General features: G+C 46.5%; 1 protein-coding gene across 1 annotated transcript in view; it reads left to right on the top strand.

Moving 5' to 3' along the window:
• Positions 1–6,134: 6,134 nt before the first annotated feature.
• LOC120028022 (collectin-12-like) overlaps positions 6,135–12,523 on the top strand; it is a 46,125-nt gene continuing 39,736 nt past the window's right edge. The window contains exons 1-2 of the mRNA XM_038973142.1: positions 6,135–6,616; positions 12,356–12,406. Coding sequence (XP_038829070.1) covers positions 6,610–6,616; positions 12,356–12,406 — 58 coding nt within the window. The 5' untranslated portion in view covers positions 6,135–6,609. The remainder of the gene's footprint in view (positions 6,617–12,355; positions 12,407–12,523) is intronic.

The raw sequence follows: 12,523 nt of genomic DNA on the forward strand, positions 1-12,523 counted from the left end.
ACATCCACAGGTATACCTCCAATTGACTCAAATGATGTCAATTAGCCTATCAGAAGCTTCTAAAGCCATGACATCATTTTCTGGAATTTTCCAAGCTGTTTAAAGGCACAGTCAACTTAGTATATGTAAACTTCTGACCCACTGGAATTGTGATACAGTGCGTTATAAGTGAAATAATCTGTCTGTAAACAATTGCTGGAAAAATTACTTGTGTTATGCACAAAGGAGATGTCTTAACTGACTTGCCAAAACTATAGTTTGTTTAACAAAAAATGTGTGGAGTGGTTGAAAAATGAGTTTTAATGACTCCAACATAAGTGTATGGTAACTTCCGACTTCAACTGTATACTTCATAGAAGCCTACATACATGCCTAATTACTTTAAAAAAAAACGTATTACATACCACAAACCAATCAGAGAGCAACATGGGAACATGCTTTGGGATGAATGACGAAAAACTCCTTAAGAGATGAGAGAATAGCATCCTCCAAAACAGAAGCAGCAGACTTTGTAGTGGCTTGCTCTTGAGAGTAAGGTGTGCGCATTACCCAAGGATTGTTCTATTTATATTACTGTTCTCAGCAGTCAGCTTAGATCCTATAGCATATTTGCAATATTCACCATTAAGCCTGCCATCATCAGCACCTTACCTGCACCGCTGACGAGTGACTACACTTTCAGTGCGTACACAAAAACAACAATAGCAGCCTGTTGATCTTTTCCATAGGGCTCCAGAGAGTCCTTTCTCCATAGGCTAAGTGTCCTAGTGAAACTATCTACATGTATCCCCCTTATTCACACTGCAGAGAGAGGGCGAGAGAGACCCATAGGACCCATAGGACAGACAATGGCACTGGAGTCTGAGAATTGGCTCTACTCTTAATCTAAAATGTCTGCCAGCACCCAAACACCAGACAAACACTCACTCACATCCATGGGGCTCAGGGTGGCTCCATGCCAGAGACACCCAAACACCATGGCATGAATATAACTACTATTCCCTGAAGGAGGGAACAAGGTATAACATACTATGGGGAGTCCACAACCAATCATATTCACCTGAAGAAAACTGAAATCATGCCCAATGGATGACGAGCCCACCCTCGGAAGCCCCGCCTCCCTGGCTATAGTACAGGGACAGACACAGCAGCTCAAGGCTCAAACCCACAGGGAACTGTGGATAACCCGGATAAATGCGCAACCTGCGTGCTGCCTAACACCCACTCCCGGACCCATCATAAGAACACATTGACAGCAGTTACATCCAAGCGATAAAACCTCACCAAGGTATGTGGGGAACCCCAACTTGCTGCAGCACAGATCTCACCAATTGTCATTTCCCTGAATAATGCCCAAGAAGCCACCACACCCCTAGTGGAGAGAGTGAGCACGCACACCGCTAGGCAACCCTTGTACTTTTGCTGTCATATGCCAGGGAGATCCACAATCCAATGAGAAAGACCCTGCTTAGAAAGCGCCCTACCCCACGCTGGATTAGCGAAAAAGACAAAAAGCTGGTCACAATTGTGGATAACCTTGTTCATATTCATATACACTGAGTGTACAAAACATTAAGAACACCCCCTCCCCCCTTCAAGGCACTTACATATTTTGTCTTACCCATTCAACCTCTGAATCCAACCACAATCCATGTGGCGGGGTGGCAGGTGGCCTAGTGGTTAGAGCATTGGGCCAATAACCGAAAGGTTGCAAGATCAAATCCCAGAGCTGACAAGGTAAAAATCTGTCATTCTACCCCTGAACAAGGCACTTAACGCACTGTTCCTAGGCCGTCATTGAAAATAAGAATTTGTTCGTAACTGACTTGCCTAGTTAAATAAAGGTTAAAAAAAAATCTCAATTGTCTGAAGGCTTAAAAATCCTTATTTATTTAACCTTTATGTCTGTTAAGCATGTCAGCATGTCAGTTAAGAACAAATTCTTATTTACAATGACGGCCTACCCCGGCTGAACCCTAACCCAGACGACACTGGGCCAATTGTGTGCCGCCCTATGGGACTTCCAATCACGACCGGTTGTGATACAGCCTGGAATCTAACCAGTGTCTGTAGGGACGCCTCTAGCACTGAGATGCAGTGCCTTAGACCGCTGTGCCACCCGGGAGCTCTTTAACCTGTCTCCTCCCCTTTAACAAGTGAGATCAATAAGGGATCATAGCTTTCATCTGGATTCACCTGATCAGTCTATGGCATGGAAAGATGTTTTGTAGACTCAGTTTACATGTGTAAACACAGGCCATGCAACCTCAGTTCTCCACTGGAAGCAAACGGAGGAGGTGAAAAAGGGAACAGCTCAAAAGCCAGGGACCTGTAAGCCATAAGCATAACCTTGGGAGAAAAAGTTGCATTAGGATGTAACATCACTTTGAAGTCGCCGGGCACTAACTCCAAACAAGAAGGGTGTACTGATAGCATGTGGAGATCCCTAACTGTCTTGGCCGACGACAAGGCCATGAGTAGGGCAATTTTGTAGGAACGGACCTTCAGGTCCACAGACTCCATTGGTTCAAACGGAGGCTCACACAGAGCGTTCAGGACCAAAGCCAGGTCCCAGGTCGGTGCAATAGGCTTAGACACTGGTCTGAGCTGACGCAGGCCTTTCAGGAACCGCACCACCAGAGGATGATACCTCGGGGTAGCGCCGTCAATCCCTACATGAGACGTCGAGATAGCTGCCACATAAACCTTCAATGTGGAAAAAGAAAGACCCTGCTCAAAAAATCTCTTGCAAAATCATCAAAATGTCCTCCAGAAGAGCGTTTGAAAAGGAGAAACTCCTTTAATCGGACACCAACCCTCAAACGCGCGCAACCTATACGTAGACAACCCTCTCGTAGAGGGTGCACGTGCTAATTCAATAGACCCCGACGACACGGAACCCTCTACGGTTCCCCGCCCAACAGGTGGATGATCCTCGGGAGCCAGGGTTGTCTGGGCCAACGGGTGGCCACCAGAATCAACAACAGACCTTCCTGACGGACCTTCTCCACGGTGGCCTCCACGGACCCTCTCCAAAGGCCATTGACACGCCAAAGCATCCGTTCCCAACGAAGCACCCAGATCCCTCATTGAGAAGAACAGACGACAATGCACATTTTTTTTTTCGCGACGCATAAAGATCTACGTTGGACCTGCCGAACCGGTCCCATATCTGGGCACCCACAGAGGGGTGCATTCTACACTTCGTGGAGATAGAGTAGAGAAAGTAGAGCCGCACCCATGTTGCTCCTACAGCAAATCGATATGATACATCTGAAGCATCGTGACCACATTCAACGACCGGGCTGCCACATCCTCAACCTTGTACACTTAGTCTGGCTGATCCACCAAGAACCGGCACTGTTTATTCTAAAGCATTGTGTTTAGATCAGCCCCTTTGTTAGCCTCTGGAGCTATGTAACTCGCCAGCTTTCCATCCATCAGTGGTGTGCAAACGAGCTCCGCCTTCATACATACCCTTTACATTCATGAACTCGTCATGACCTGGTAGCACCAGCTTGGCTGAATGAGGGGAATCCCAGGTTGCCTTTAGCTCATCGGCAAAATCTTTAAACATGGGTAAGTGACGCTTCACCCCTGCAGGGACAAGAGGTAAATACCTTCCCCCAAACCTGGAGGAACTCCACTGCAGGTGAGAAGACGACCAATCGACCCCCAGGTGATCTGCCGCCCTACAACACAGCTCCATCAAAGGCACATTAACCACCAACGGTTCACTCTCCCCCCGAATCCAAAGCAGGGGCTTAAGGCTACCATGGGCTGTCATCCGATTCACACTCTGAAAACCCTCCAGAGCCAACCAGGGATAGTGCTGTATATCCTTCCTGGAATCCGGACTCTGAACACTGCCAGAGAAACCGGAATGAGCCTCATATCAACTCCAACCACCGCTGCTGCTCTCTCCCGGCCTCAGACAACCCCTTTTCCCGAGGTCGCTTCACCGGAAGACCCTTCGCCAACAGCCACAATCTTTCTCACAAAGTCAACCTGACGCCCAATGGAAGTCAAACCCAGCCAGAGACGATGGTCACATGAACTGGTCCAAGCCAAAGCCTTCTCAGGACAGCACTTTCATTTTCATTGAGTATCTTTCACTTTCATTGTGAAGCCACATGGCCTAGGGCACCGTCAGGTACCCTAGGCCACCGTCAGGTACCCTTAGCCGTTTTGAATTTACTCTTACTACTGGCCCAAGCAAGGAAGCACTGGCTACACAAGCAGAGCAGAAAGTAGTGGGTTTTTAGCAAATACAAATCCTACCCAAGCAAGGAAGCATTAGCTACACAAGCAGAGCAGAAAGTAGTTAGCGTTTAGCAAACACAAAAAAAACGATACCAGGACCCAAACTTACAACCGATACCAGGACCCAAATTTACAACATGGATGCCGAGCCACCAAAGGCTCTGATCATGTGACCATCTAGCGCTGGTCCAGGGCGTTAGAGCACGTTCCTTGACTAACTTAGTGAAGAATGTGGAACTTGTAGTTCGATACCACCTATGTGGTATCTATCTCCAGCCAGGTTCATATGAACCCTCTGTACTGCTAAGAGCCCTGACCCAGCAAAGTAGGTCCCAACCTCTGAAAGAGGCCCAGCAGGAGCCTGGTCTACAGACTGCCTGCCACTGTGATCTTTACCTGGGCCCTAATACCAGCCTGCAGCTGCAATTATGGCCGATGGTAAAACAACAGTTTCAGCCATAAGAAAAACACTGGATGACCCCGAAAATTATTTCAGACAGGTCTGGAATCTGATACACTCCGGACTGTCATAAGCCAAGCCCTTAACACTGAGCCTGGGTTATGGGCTCCGTTATCCAAAGAGAAGAAGGATGAGTCCCAAATCTCACTCTATTCCTTATACAGTGCACTACTTTTGATCAGAGCTCTACAGGGCTCAGAGTCGAGTCAACCTTGCCTGTTTTGTCAGAGATCGATCTGTTTGTAGAATCAGATTGCGACTTAGTGCGTACCAGAGGATCAGCTTGATCTGGATCAGGATCAGCTTGAGGGTGAACACCAAGGGAGCGTACTGCACACACACACAGCTTTGTTCAATGTGGACATAAGAGCCAAGTGTAGGTGACTGTCTGTGGTTTTGGGACAACCAGAAAAGCTCTGTGTTTAAAAAAAAAAAAAAGCACCTTTATTTAGCTAGGCAAGTCAGTTAAGAACAAATTCTTATTTACAATGACAGCGGAACGACAGATTTTTACCTTCTCAGCTCGGGGATTCGATCTAGCAACCTGTCGGTTACTAGCCCGCCACTCTAACCACTAGGCTACCTGCCGCCCCAAAAATAGTATTCCATTAGACACTCAGTAAAACATGCGGCTTTAACGTAAGATAAAAGGGGGTCATATTGCATTCATGTGCTAATTAGCCTGAGAAAACCATGTGTCTTTGATCAGTGGACTGCTTCTCCAGGGCAAAGAGGTTTCAGGGGCCACAAACCAGAGAGGGCATGTTCTATGCGTGGGTTCCCATTAGGCTGAATGAAATGGTATGGCATTCCACACCCCCAGCTGTGATAACTTCTCCCAAATGTGATAATAGTCATTGGTAGTAGTGGAGACATTTTAGAACTTCATCCCTTACGAAAAAAGTTTGCATTTAGAATGCAGTATAACTGCAGTATGGTACAAATACTGCATCCAAAAAGAACAGTTTTTTTACTGCAGTAATTTTGCAGTGTAAGCGCAGTTAGAGTGCAGTATGTGATAAGTTCACCCAATTTTGATAATAGTCACTGCAGTTATTCTGCAAGTACTGTTTCAAAATACCACAGTAGACTGCAGTTAATGCACTTTTACGGCAGTTTCAAAACTGCAATCTTTTTTTGTAAGGCATAAAAGAGAGAGCATGGATGGAGATTCAACATTCCAAATATGTTGTCTAATAGCCTATCAAAATCCTACTTGAAGTGAGAAAGAATGCGAAATCTAAAACACAATGCATTAAAGTCGCTGGCAGGTCCAGTGACGTTGGTTTAGCCCCCCTGCCCAACCCCTTTGAAATGGTCTTTAATGGGTACCAGATTTTTCACCCAGTAATCCAATCTCATCTCTTGCCAGCAGTTTCTCAAGGCATCCCACAGTTTGCGCTGAAAGGCATCCTCACCTTTAAGGAGAGCGAGGAGTGTGTGGGGTGTTTAGAACCGGGCTGCAGACGCGGGACATCCTTCGGTTCTAAAATGTTTGTGAGTTTGTGATTGTGGGCAGCGCTGCACACTGGAAAGAGACATATTTAAAATAACCTAACACAAGCCACGGGTGCATTTTCCAGCGCAACACAAAATATTACGAATACAGAGAAATGTAACTTTCTCTAACCAGATTTTATCGAACAGTGTCGGCAAATAACGGAACAATGGGATTCTAACGGGATGTTCGAGATTAACATTTTACGGTCGTGCGCAGTCCTCACATTTTGAAATTGGAGGATCGGAACTTTTTGTGCGAGCGTTTAGTTTGCTGTTCTCCCAGCAACTGATTCAAACCTGCTCGGTTGGACTGAATTTTGAGATGAACAAAAAGTGACATAGCGACTCTCATCTCTTCTGCACTCCTAACAGATTTATACAACGCCATGAAAGGTACAGTATGTGTTATGCAAGGTGCTGTTCATCTTTAAAATTGTTTTGAGAAGTTTGAAGTGGTAGCCCAAAAATTTAAATTCACGATTTTTTGTATCTGAGTGTTGCACATCTGGATGAGATTAAGTGCCTGTGTTGTGGAATTCAGCTGTATTGTGAAATGACTTGGCCTTTCTCCGCCAGTCGCATCATTCTCTATAGTGGTGCATTGATTGAGTAACCGTTTTTGTTTGGCTACTTATAGGTCCTTTGTGATATACTGTATATCAGTGATGCTTTTGTTCGAGCCTGTACTAACAATAAGACAGTGTGCTCAATTGTTATTCAAAGGGAAATGTTAACCATATTTTATGCAGGGAGGTGTATAGCATTGATTTGATTCCATGTATAGACCTAATATACCCATTTGCATATTTACAAACAGTTAACTCCCCTGTGGAACCTCAATGTTTTTTTACCGTGTGACACATGACCTAATGACACCATAGACGGGGACTCATCTCGTATGTCTCTCAAATTCAGAAGTGATCGAGGAACAATGGAACACATCATTCAGTATGTTCATATGCACTTTAAAAAGAATGGTTCTAAATAGTACCGGATAGAGGTTATTTGTCTTGTAACCATAGCGGAACCCTTTTGGTGCTATATAGCTATATAGAACCCTGTTTTGAAAGTTCAATAAAGAACAATGGTCATTAGGTTCTAAATGGAACCTGTATGGTGTTATATAGAACCCTTTTCCCGAGGTTCTATAAAGGACCATTAACAAAGGTTCTATATTGCACCAAAAAAGGGTTCCGCTATGGTTACAACCCTTGTTGGGGCTATATAGAACCCTTTTTTATTGTTCTTCACAGAACCTTTAGTTCTATAAGGAACCTTTCTCAATCTGAAATGTTCTTTGTAGATCCTATAGAATAACCATACAGGGTTTTTGATTCTGGTCAGCCATATTATATTGTTCAAATTCCATAGGTGTTATTATTGTGTTAACTGACCCATTTAATCAAGTGAGCTACCTCTGGAACACCTGCAGGTCCCTGAGGAGAGAATTTAGATTGAGAACCACAGACTGATTTATGAAACAATTCCCAATTGACACAAGGCCATATATGAGTCTTTTACAAGACACAATCACTTGCCACGATCATAGAAAATATATGGTGTCTTAACACAACACATGAAATAAACTGTAATGACACTCTCACTCACGGTTGCACAAAAAGAGCTGTGAGCAAACCACGCCCACCAAAATATTCGAATGAGCCACAGCCCCTACATTTGAACTACCACTAAAAGAGCAAAGAACCCTTTTGGGAACTGTATAGAACCGCTGAAGAGCTCAAACGGTCCTTTGAGTCATTATGGTTCCACATAGAACCATCAACCTTCCCAAACAACCCTCGTTTTTTAGTGTGTGGCCTTCTCTCTATCATGGACACAGGCTGAGTCCCAAATGGCACACCTTTCCCTATGAAGTGCACTACTTTTGACCAGGGCACCTAGGGCTCTGGTCAAAAGTAGTTGAACGAGAGCAATCCGGCTCCACATATTTTACTGGTTTGTGACTCACTGACACCCTCCCCGGTTAGAGGGGAATAAAGCAGTCCAAGAGTTATTTTTTTTTACCTTTATTTAACTAGGCAAGTCAGTTAAGAACAAATTATTATTTTCAATGACAGCCTAGTCTGGGTTAACTGCCTTATTCAGGGGCAGAACAACAGCTTTTTACCTTGTCGGCTCTGAGATTCAATCTAGCAACCTTTCGGTTACTGGCCCGACGCTCTAACCACTAGGCTACCTGCCACCCCAGGTAACACACTAAGTCACTTTAATCACAGGCAGAAGAAGATGGACATGGGTATGTTTTCTGTGTTCACGCATCCCTGTGTGTGATTCAAGTTCCTGTGTTATATCCACCCACACTCACAGACTGGAATAACACCGTTCAGATACGGGCAATATTTACTCTCCTGGAGAGCGTGGGTCAGGCTGGCTAGCCAATCAGGGCCTGGAGAGACTGCAAGGCTAGAGCACGCATTGGGGTGAGACACATGGCTATTGTTTGATTGGCTGAAGCCATGAGCTGTAGGAGAAATCGATCTCTCACATGAGGGGTTGAAAGGCTGAGGGTGGGTGAGTCAGACAGCGTGGCTCCAGAAAGCAAATCAACAAATGCTCACACAAACAGTGATATGTAACGCCCGCGGCAGGGGGGTTCTGTAACAGCCACCCCTAAAATATGTGCAGCATATTCACAAAAGGGAAGGATTCCCCTGCCGGAATGTCAGTAGTGGTGCTCCCCGCCGCCCCGTGTAGTTATTCCATGCAGTCACTCCATCAGCTGCAGGTCAGGAGCTGCCAGGGAACAGAGGGTTTAAAGCATCCATGCGGGTGGCACTTTGGAGTATGGCCAGCCCACTGTAACAAGTCCAGGTGCTGGGGGGGTTTTCCTCACAGAGGCGGGCCATGCCCCAGTAGTGGAGAGTAGGTGCGGCGGTGGTTCCCCCACAGAGGTGGGCTGTGCCCCAGCAGAGGAGAGCAGGCATGGAGGCGGAGGTTCCCCAACTGAGGCAGGCAAGTACCCAAGTGCAGGAACCAGAGGAGTGTCCAGGGCAAGCCCCGGAGCAGGCCCCAAAGGTAGACACAGGGTCAGATCAGGAGGCAGTGCTGGTGAGACCAGGGCAGATGGTGAATAAGATCACAACCAGGAGTAGGAATAGGTAGTTCCCCTGGGATAGGACACTGGAGGGTGAAGTCTGGATGGCCGGCCCCGGTGAGGTCTGGTCCCCCCCCCCACAGTCACGTTGGGGGTTGAGTGCAGAGGCAGCAGGACCAGGACTGTAGCTGGGTCAGGTAGTACACGCTAGGCAGGGGAATCCTGAACACACAGAACCGGACCCAGGGCTGTGGTTCTGTCAGGTGAAGCTGTACTGTCAGTAGATGGTGACAGTGCTGTGGCTGGGTCCCCCCATGGGCCCAGGTAGCAGCAGACAGGTCCGGTGCTGCTGGAGGGTCCCCTAGTGCAGGGACAGGCAGAGAGTCAGAGGCAGACAGGGCCACTGCCGCTGGCGATGGCTTTCCGGGTAGCTTTGGCTGTTGATGATCTGGTGGCTGTGAGGACTAGGGTCCAGTCAGCAACATAGGATTTACTACAGTGTGGCAATGCTACTGGAAGCGCATAGGCCACCCGAGCCCAGGAGAGGACTCCCCGAGACTCCACAGCAGCGGAGGGGGGATGGGGAATTACATCTGATGTGGGCTTAGTCTCCGTAGCAGGCAACTCATGAGGACCAGCGGGAGCCGAGGACATATTCTCAGTTGTAGCCGGGGCTGGAGAGGCATTATAGTCACACCAGATGGTCACAGTCACATCTGGCAACGGTGACAGGCCTGAAAAGACAACCCCTTGCTGCTGTCCTCCGTATGACTGTCCCATGCTCTCCACTGCAAACCGCTGGAAATGGCTCCCCTGACAGGAGGAAGCCCGGGATCTGGTCCTCTGCTGCACAATGCAAAGTATCACTTGAGAAGACTGTATATTCTGCTCAACATGGGCAAAACGGGACTCTATGCACACCCTATGACAAATGCAGCGATGTCCACGGCGCTGCAACTCCCCGGCACTCCAACGCAGAAGCACAATCCATGTGCTGGGTTGCTGGGGATGCGGCCCCACCTGGTGCTGAATAGTATCCCACAGGTGGAGGAGAGGGAACATTGGGTCCATGCTGAACCTCGGCAGGCGTGGGGTTCACATAGGCTCCAGAGAGGGTAGTAGTAGCTCCACTGGATCCCCCGGAATCATACTCGAAGGACCATGAAAGAGAGCGACCTGGCTCTACGTATTTCACTGGTTTGTGACTCACTGACACCGACCCCTTTTGGGTTACATGTAGAACCCCAAAAGTTTCTACCTGGAACCAAAAGGTTTCTACTTGGAGCCAAAAGGTTTCTACTTGGAGCCAAAAGGGGTTCTTCAACAGGTTCTCCTAAAGGGACAGCCAAATAACCCTTTAAGGTTCTAGATAGCACCTTTTTTTTCTAAGAGTGTACATCTGCTAGCCATTATGAGTGATGTTCTTCTTTCTCTGCAGCCGACCTGCGCTGGGTTCTCGTGTAGTGTAACGAGGTTTAATTAGGGTTTACAGTCAACAACCCAGAGAAACCGCAGCGTGTGGCTTATACAGGCTTGAGTCCTCCTGTCTCCTTTCCACACAGAGAGAGGCACTTGATGGGGAGTTACAGCCTCCATGACATACCATGATGATAAAGCTATGTGCTGAGTAAAGCCTATTTATCCTTCCTATAGAGAAAAGCATTTGTGTAGTATACTGGCTGCCCCAAATGCCTGTTGGTGTCCCGTATCCATTTGGTTACCTAGGCTGTGTCTCAAATGGCACCCTATTCGCTATAGTGCACTACATTTGACCAGAGCCCTAATGTTGATTTTGTGGTCAAATAACCATTTCTTTGTGGATTTTGATTAGTGCTTGGGGTTATTGTCTTGCTGGAAAATCCACTTGCGGCCAAGTATCAGCCTCCTGTCAGAGGCAACCAGGTTTTTGTCTAAAATGTCCTGGTACTTGGTAAAGTTCATGATGCCGTTGACCTTAACAGGGGCCCCAGGACCAGTGAAAGCAAAATAGCCCCATAACATCAAAGATCCACCTCCATATTTAACTGTAGGTATGAGGTACTTTTCTGCATATGCTTCTGTTTTTCAACGCCAAACCTTCTACTGGTGTGCGTGGCCATAGCACCGGTTCCAATCCAAGTGCCAATGCCGTTTATCAAACTCCAGGAGGTGCTATGGTCAGATGACATGGAAATAGAGCTAAATGGTTAATTGACCACAAAATAAACATTTTGCAATGGCCGTCTAAGTCTTTGAACTTGAACCCCATTGAAAACATGTGGTTTGTGGTTTGAAATGAAGAGGGCAGTCCATAAGAGCGGATGAAGGATATCAAGGATCTGGGAAGATTCTGTATGAAGGAATGGTCTAAGATCCCTCCCAACATGTGCTCCAATCTCATAAATCATTGTATAAAAAGTCTCAGTGTCTTTATCCTCGCACAGGAGGGTGCTAGAGAATTGAAAACAGGGTGCCAATAATTTTGACACCTATCTTTTTTAGATTTTTTTAAATGACTTGTAAATAATATAATTTCCCTAGTATTTGTATTATTTGTTTTATACATTATTTTTTGTTCATCTTCATCAAGGGTGCCAATAATTATGGAAACAGTCCCTTCAGGATCTTGCGATTTATTTTGTGTGATAGTTGAGGCTTTAAAGGCTTGATTTATATAATAAGGTCTCTTAGCCAGAGTAGTAACAGAACAGTTGTTGGGAGAACATTCTGTCCTGACCTCTGCTGAGGTGGGGGTGGGGTACTCACTCCTCCCGCAGTACAATGAGGTATCATTAACTGTGGTGGCTGGGGAGTTAATATACGTATGGCCTGCGTCCCAAATGGTACCCTATTCCTCATAGGACTGGCCAAAAGTAGTGCAATATACACAGAATAGGCTGCCATTTGGGATGCAGACATACAGTGTACGAAGGTTTCGTGACACGCTTATTACTCCATGCAGTGGATTTCAGTGTGTGCCTGCGGCACTATATTCTAGATAAATATCGATTGCATTTGTTCTTTTGTTGCCGTGTTTGTGTGTGATTTTTCTCTTGGACCTCATTCTAACACACGTGTGTCTGTTGTTATTCCCACAGACGATTTTGCAGACGAGGAGGAAGTACAGTCTTTTGGATACAAGCGGTTCGGTGAGTACAACACAACTCTCTTCACTCGCTTTACTCCCACTCCCAACTGAGATAAATATCGATCTTCCTCATCACCATCAAGTGATAGTTTGCATGCGTCCTAAATGGCGCCATATT

This window comes from Salvelinus namaycush, chromosome 33 (assembly GCF_016432855.1).
Source record: "Salvelinus namaycush isolate Seneca chromosome 33, SaNama_1.0, whole genome shotgun sequence".
Lineage (NCBI taxonomy): Eukaryota > Metazoa > Chordata > Actinopteri > Salmoniformes > Salmonidae > Salvelinus > Salvelinus namaycush.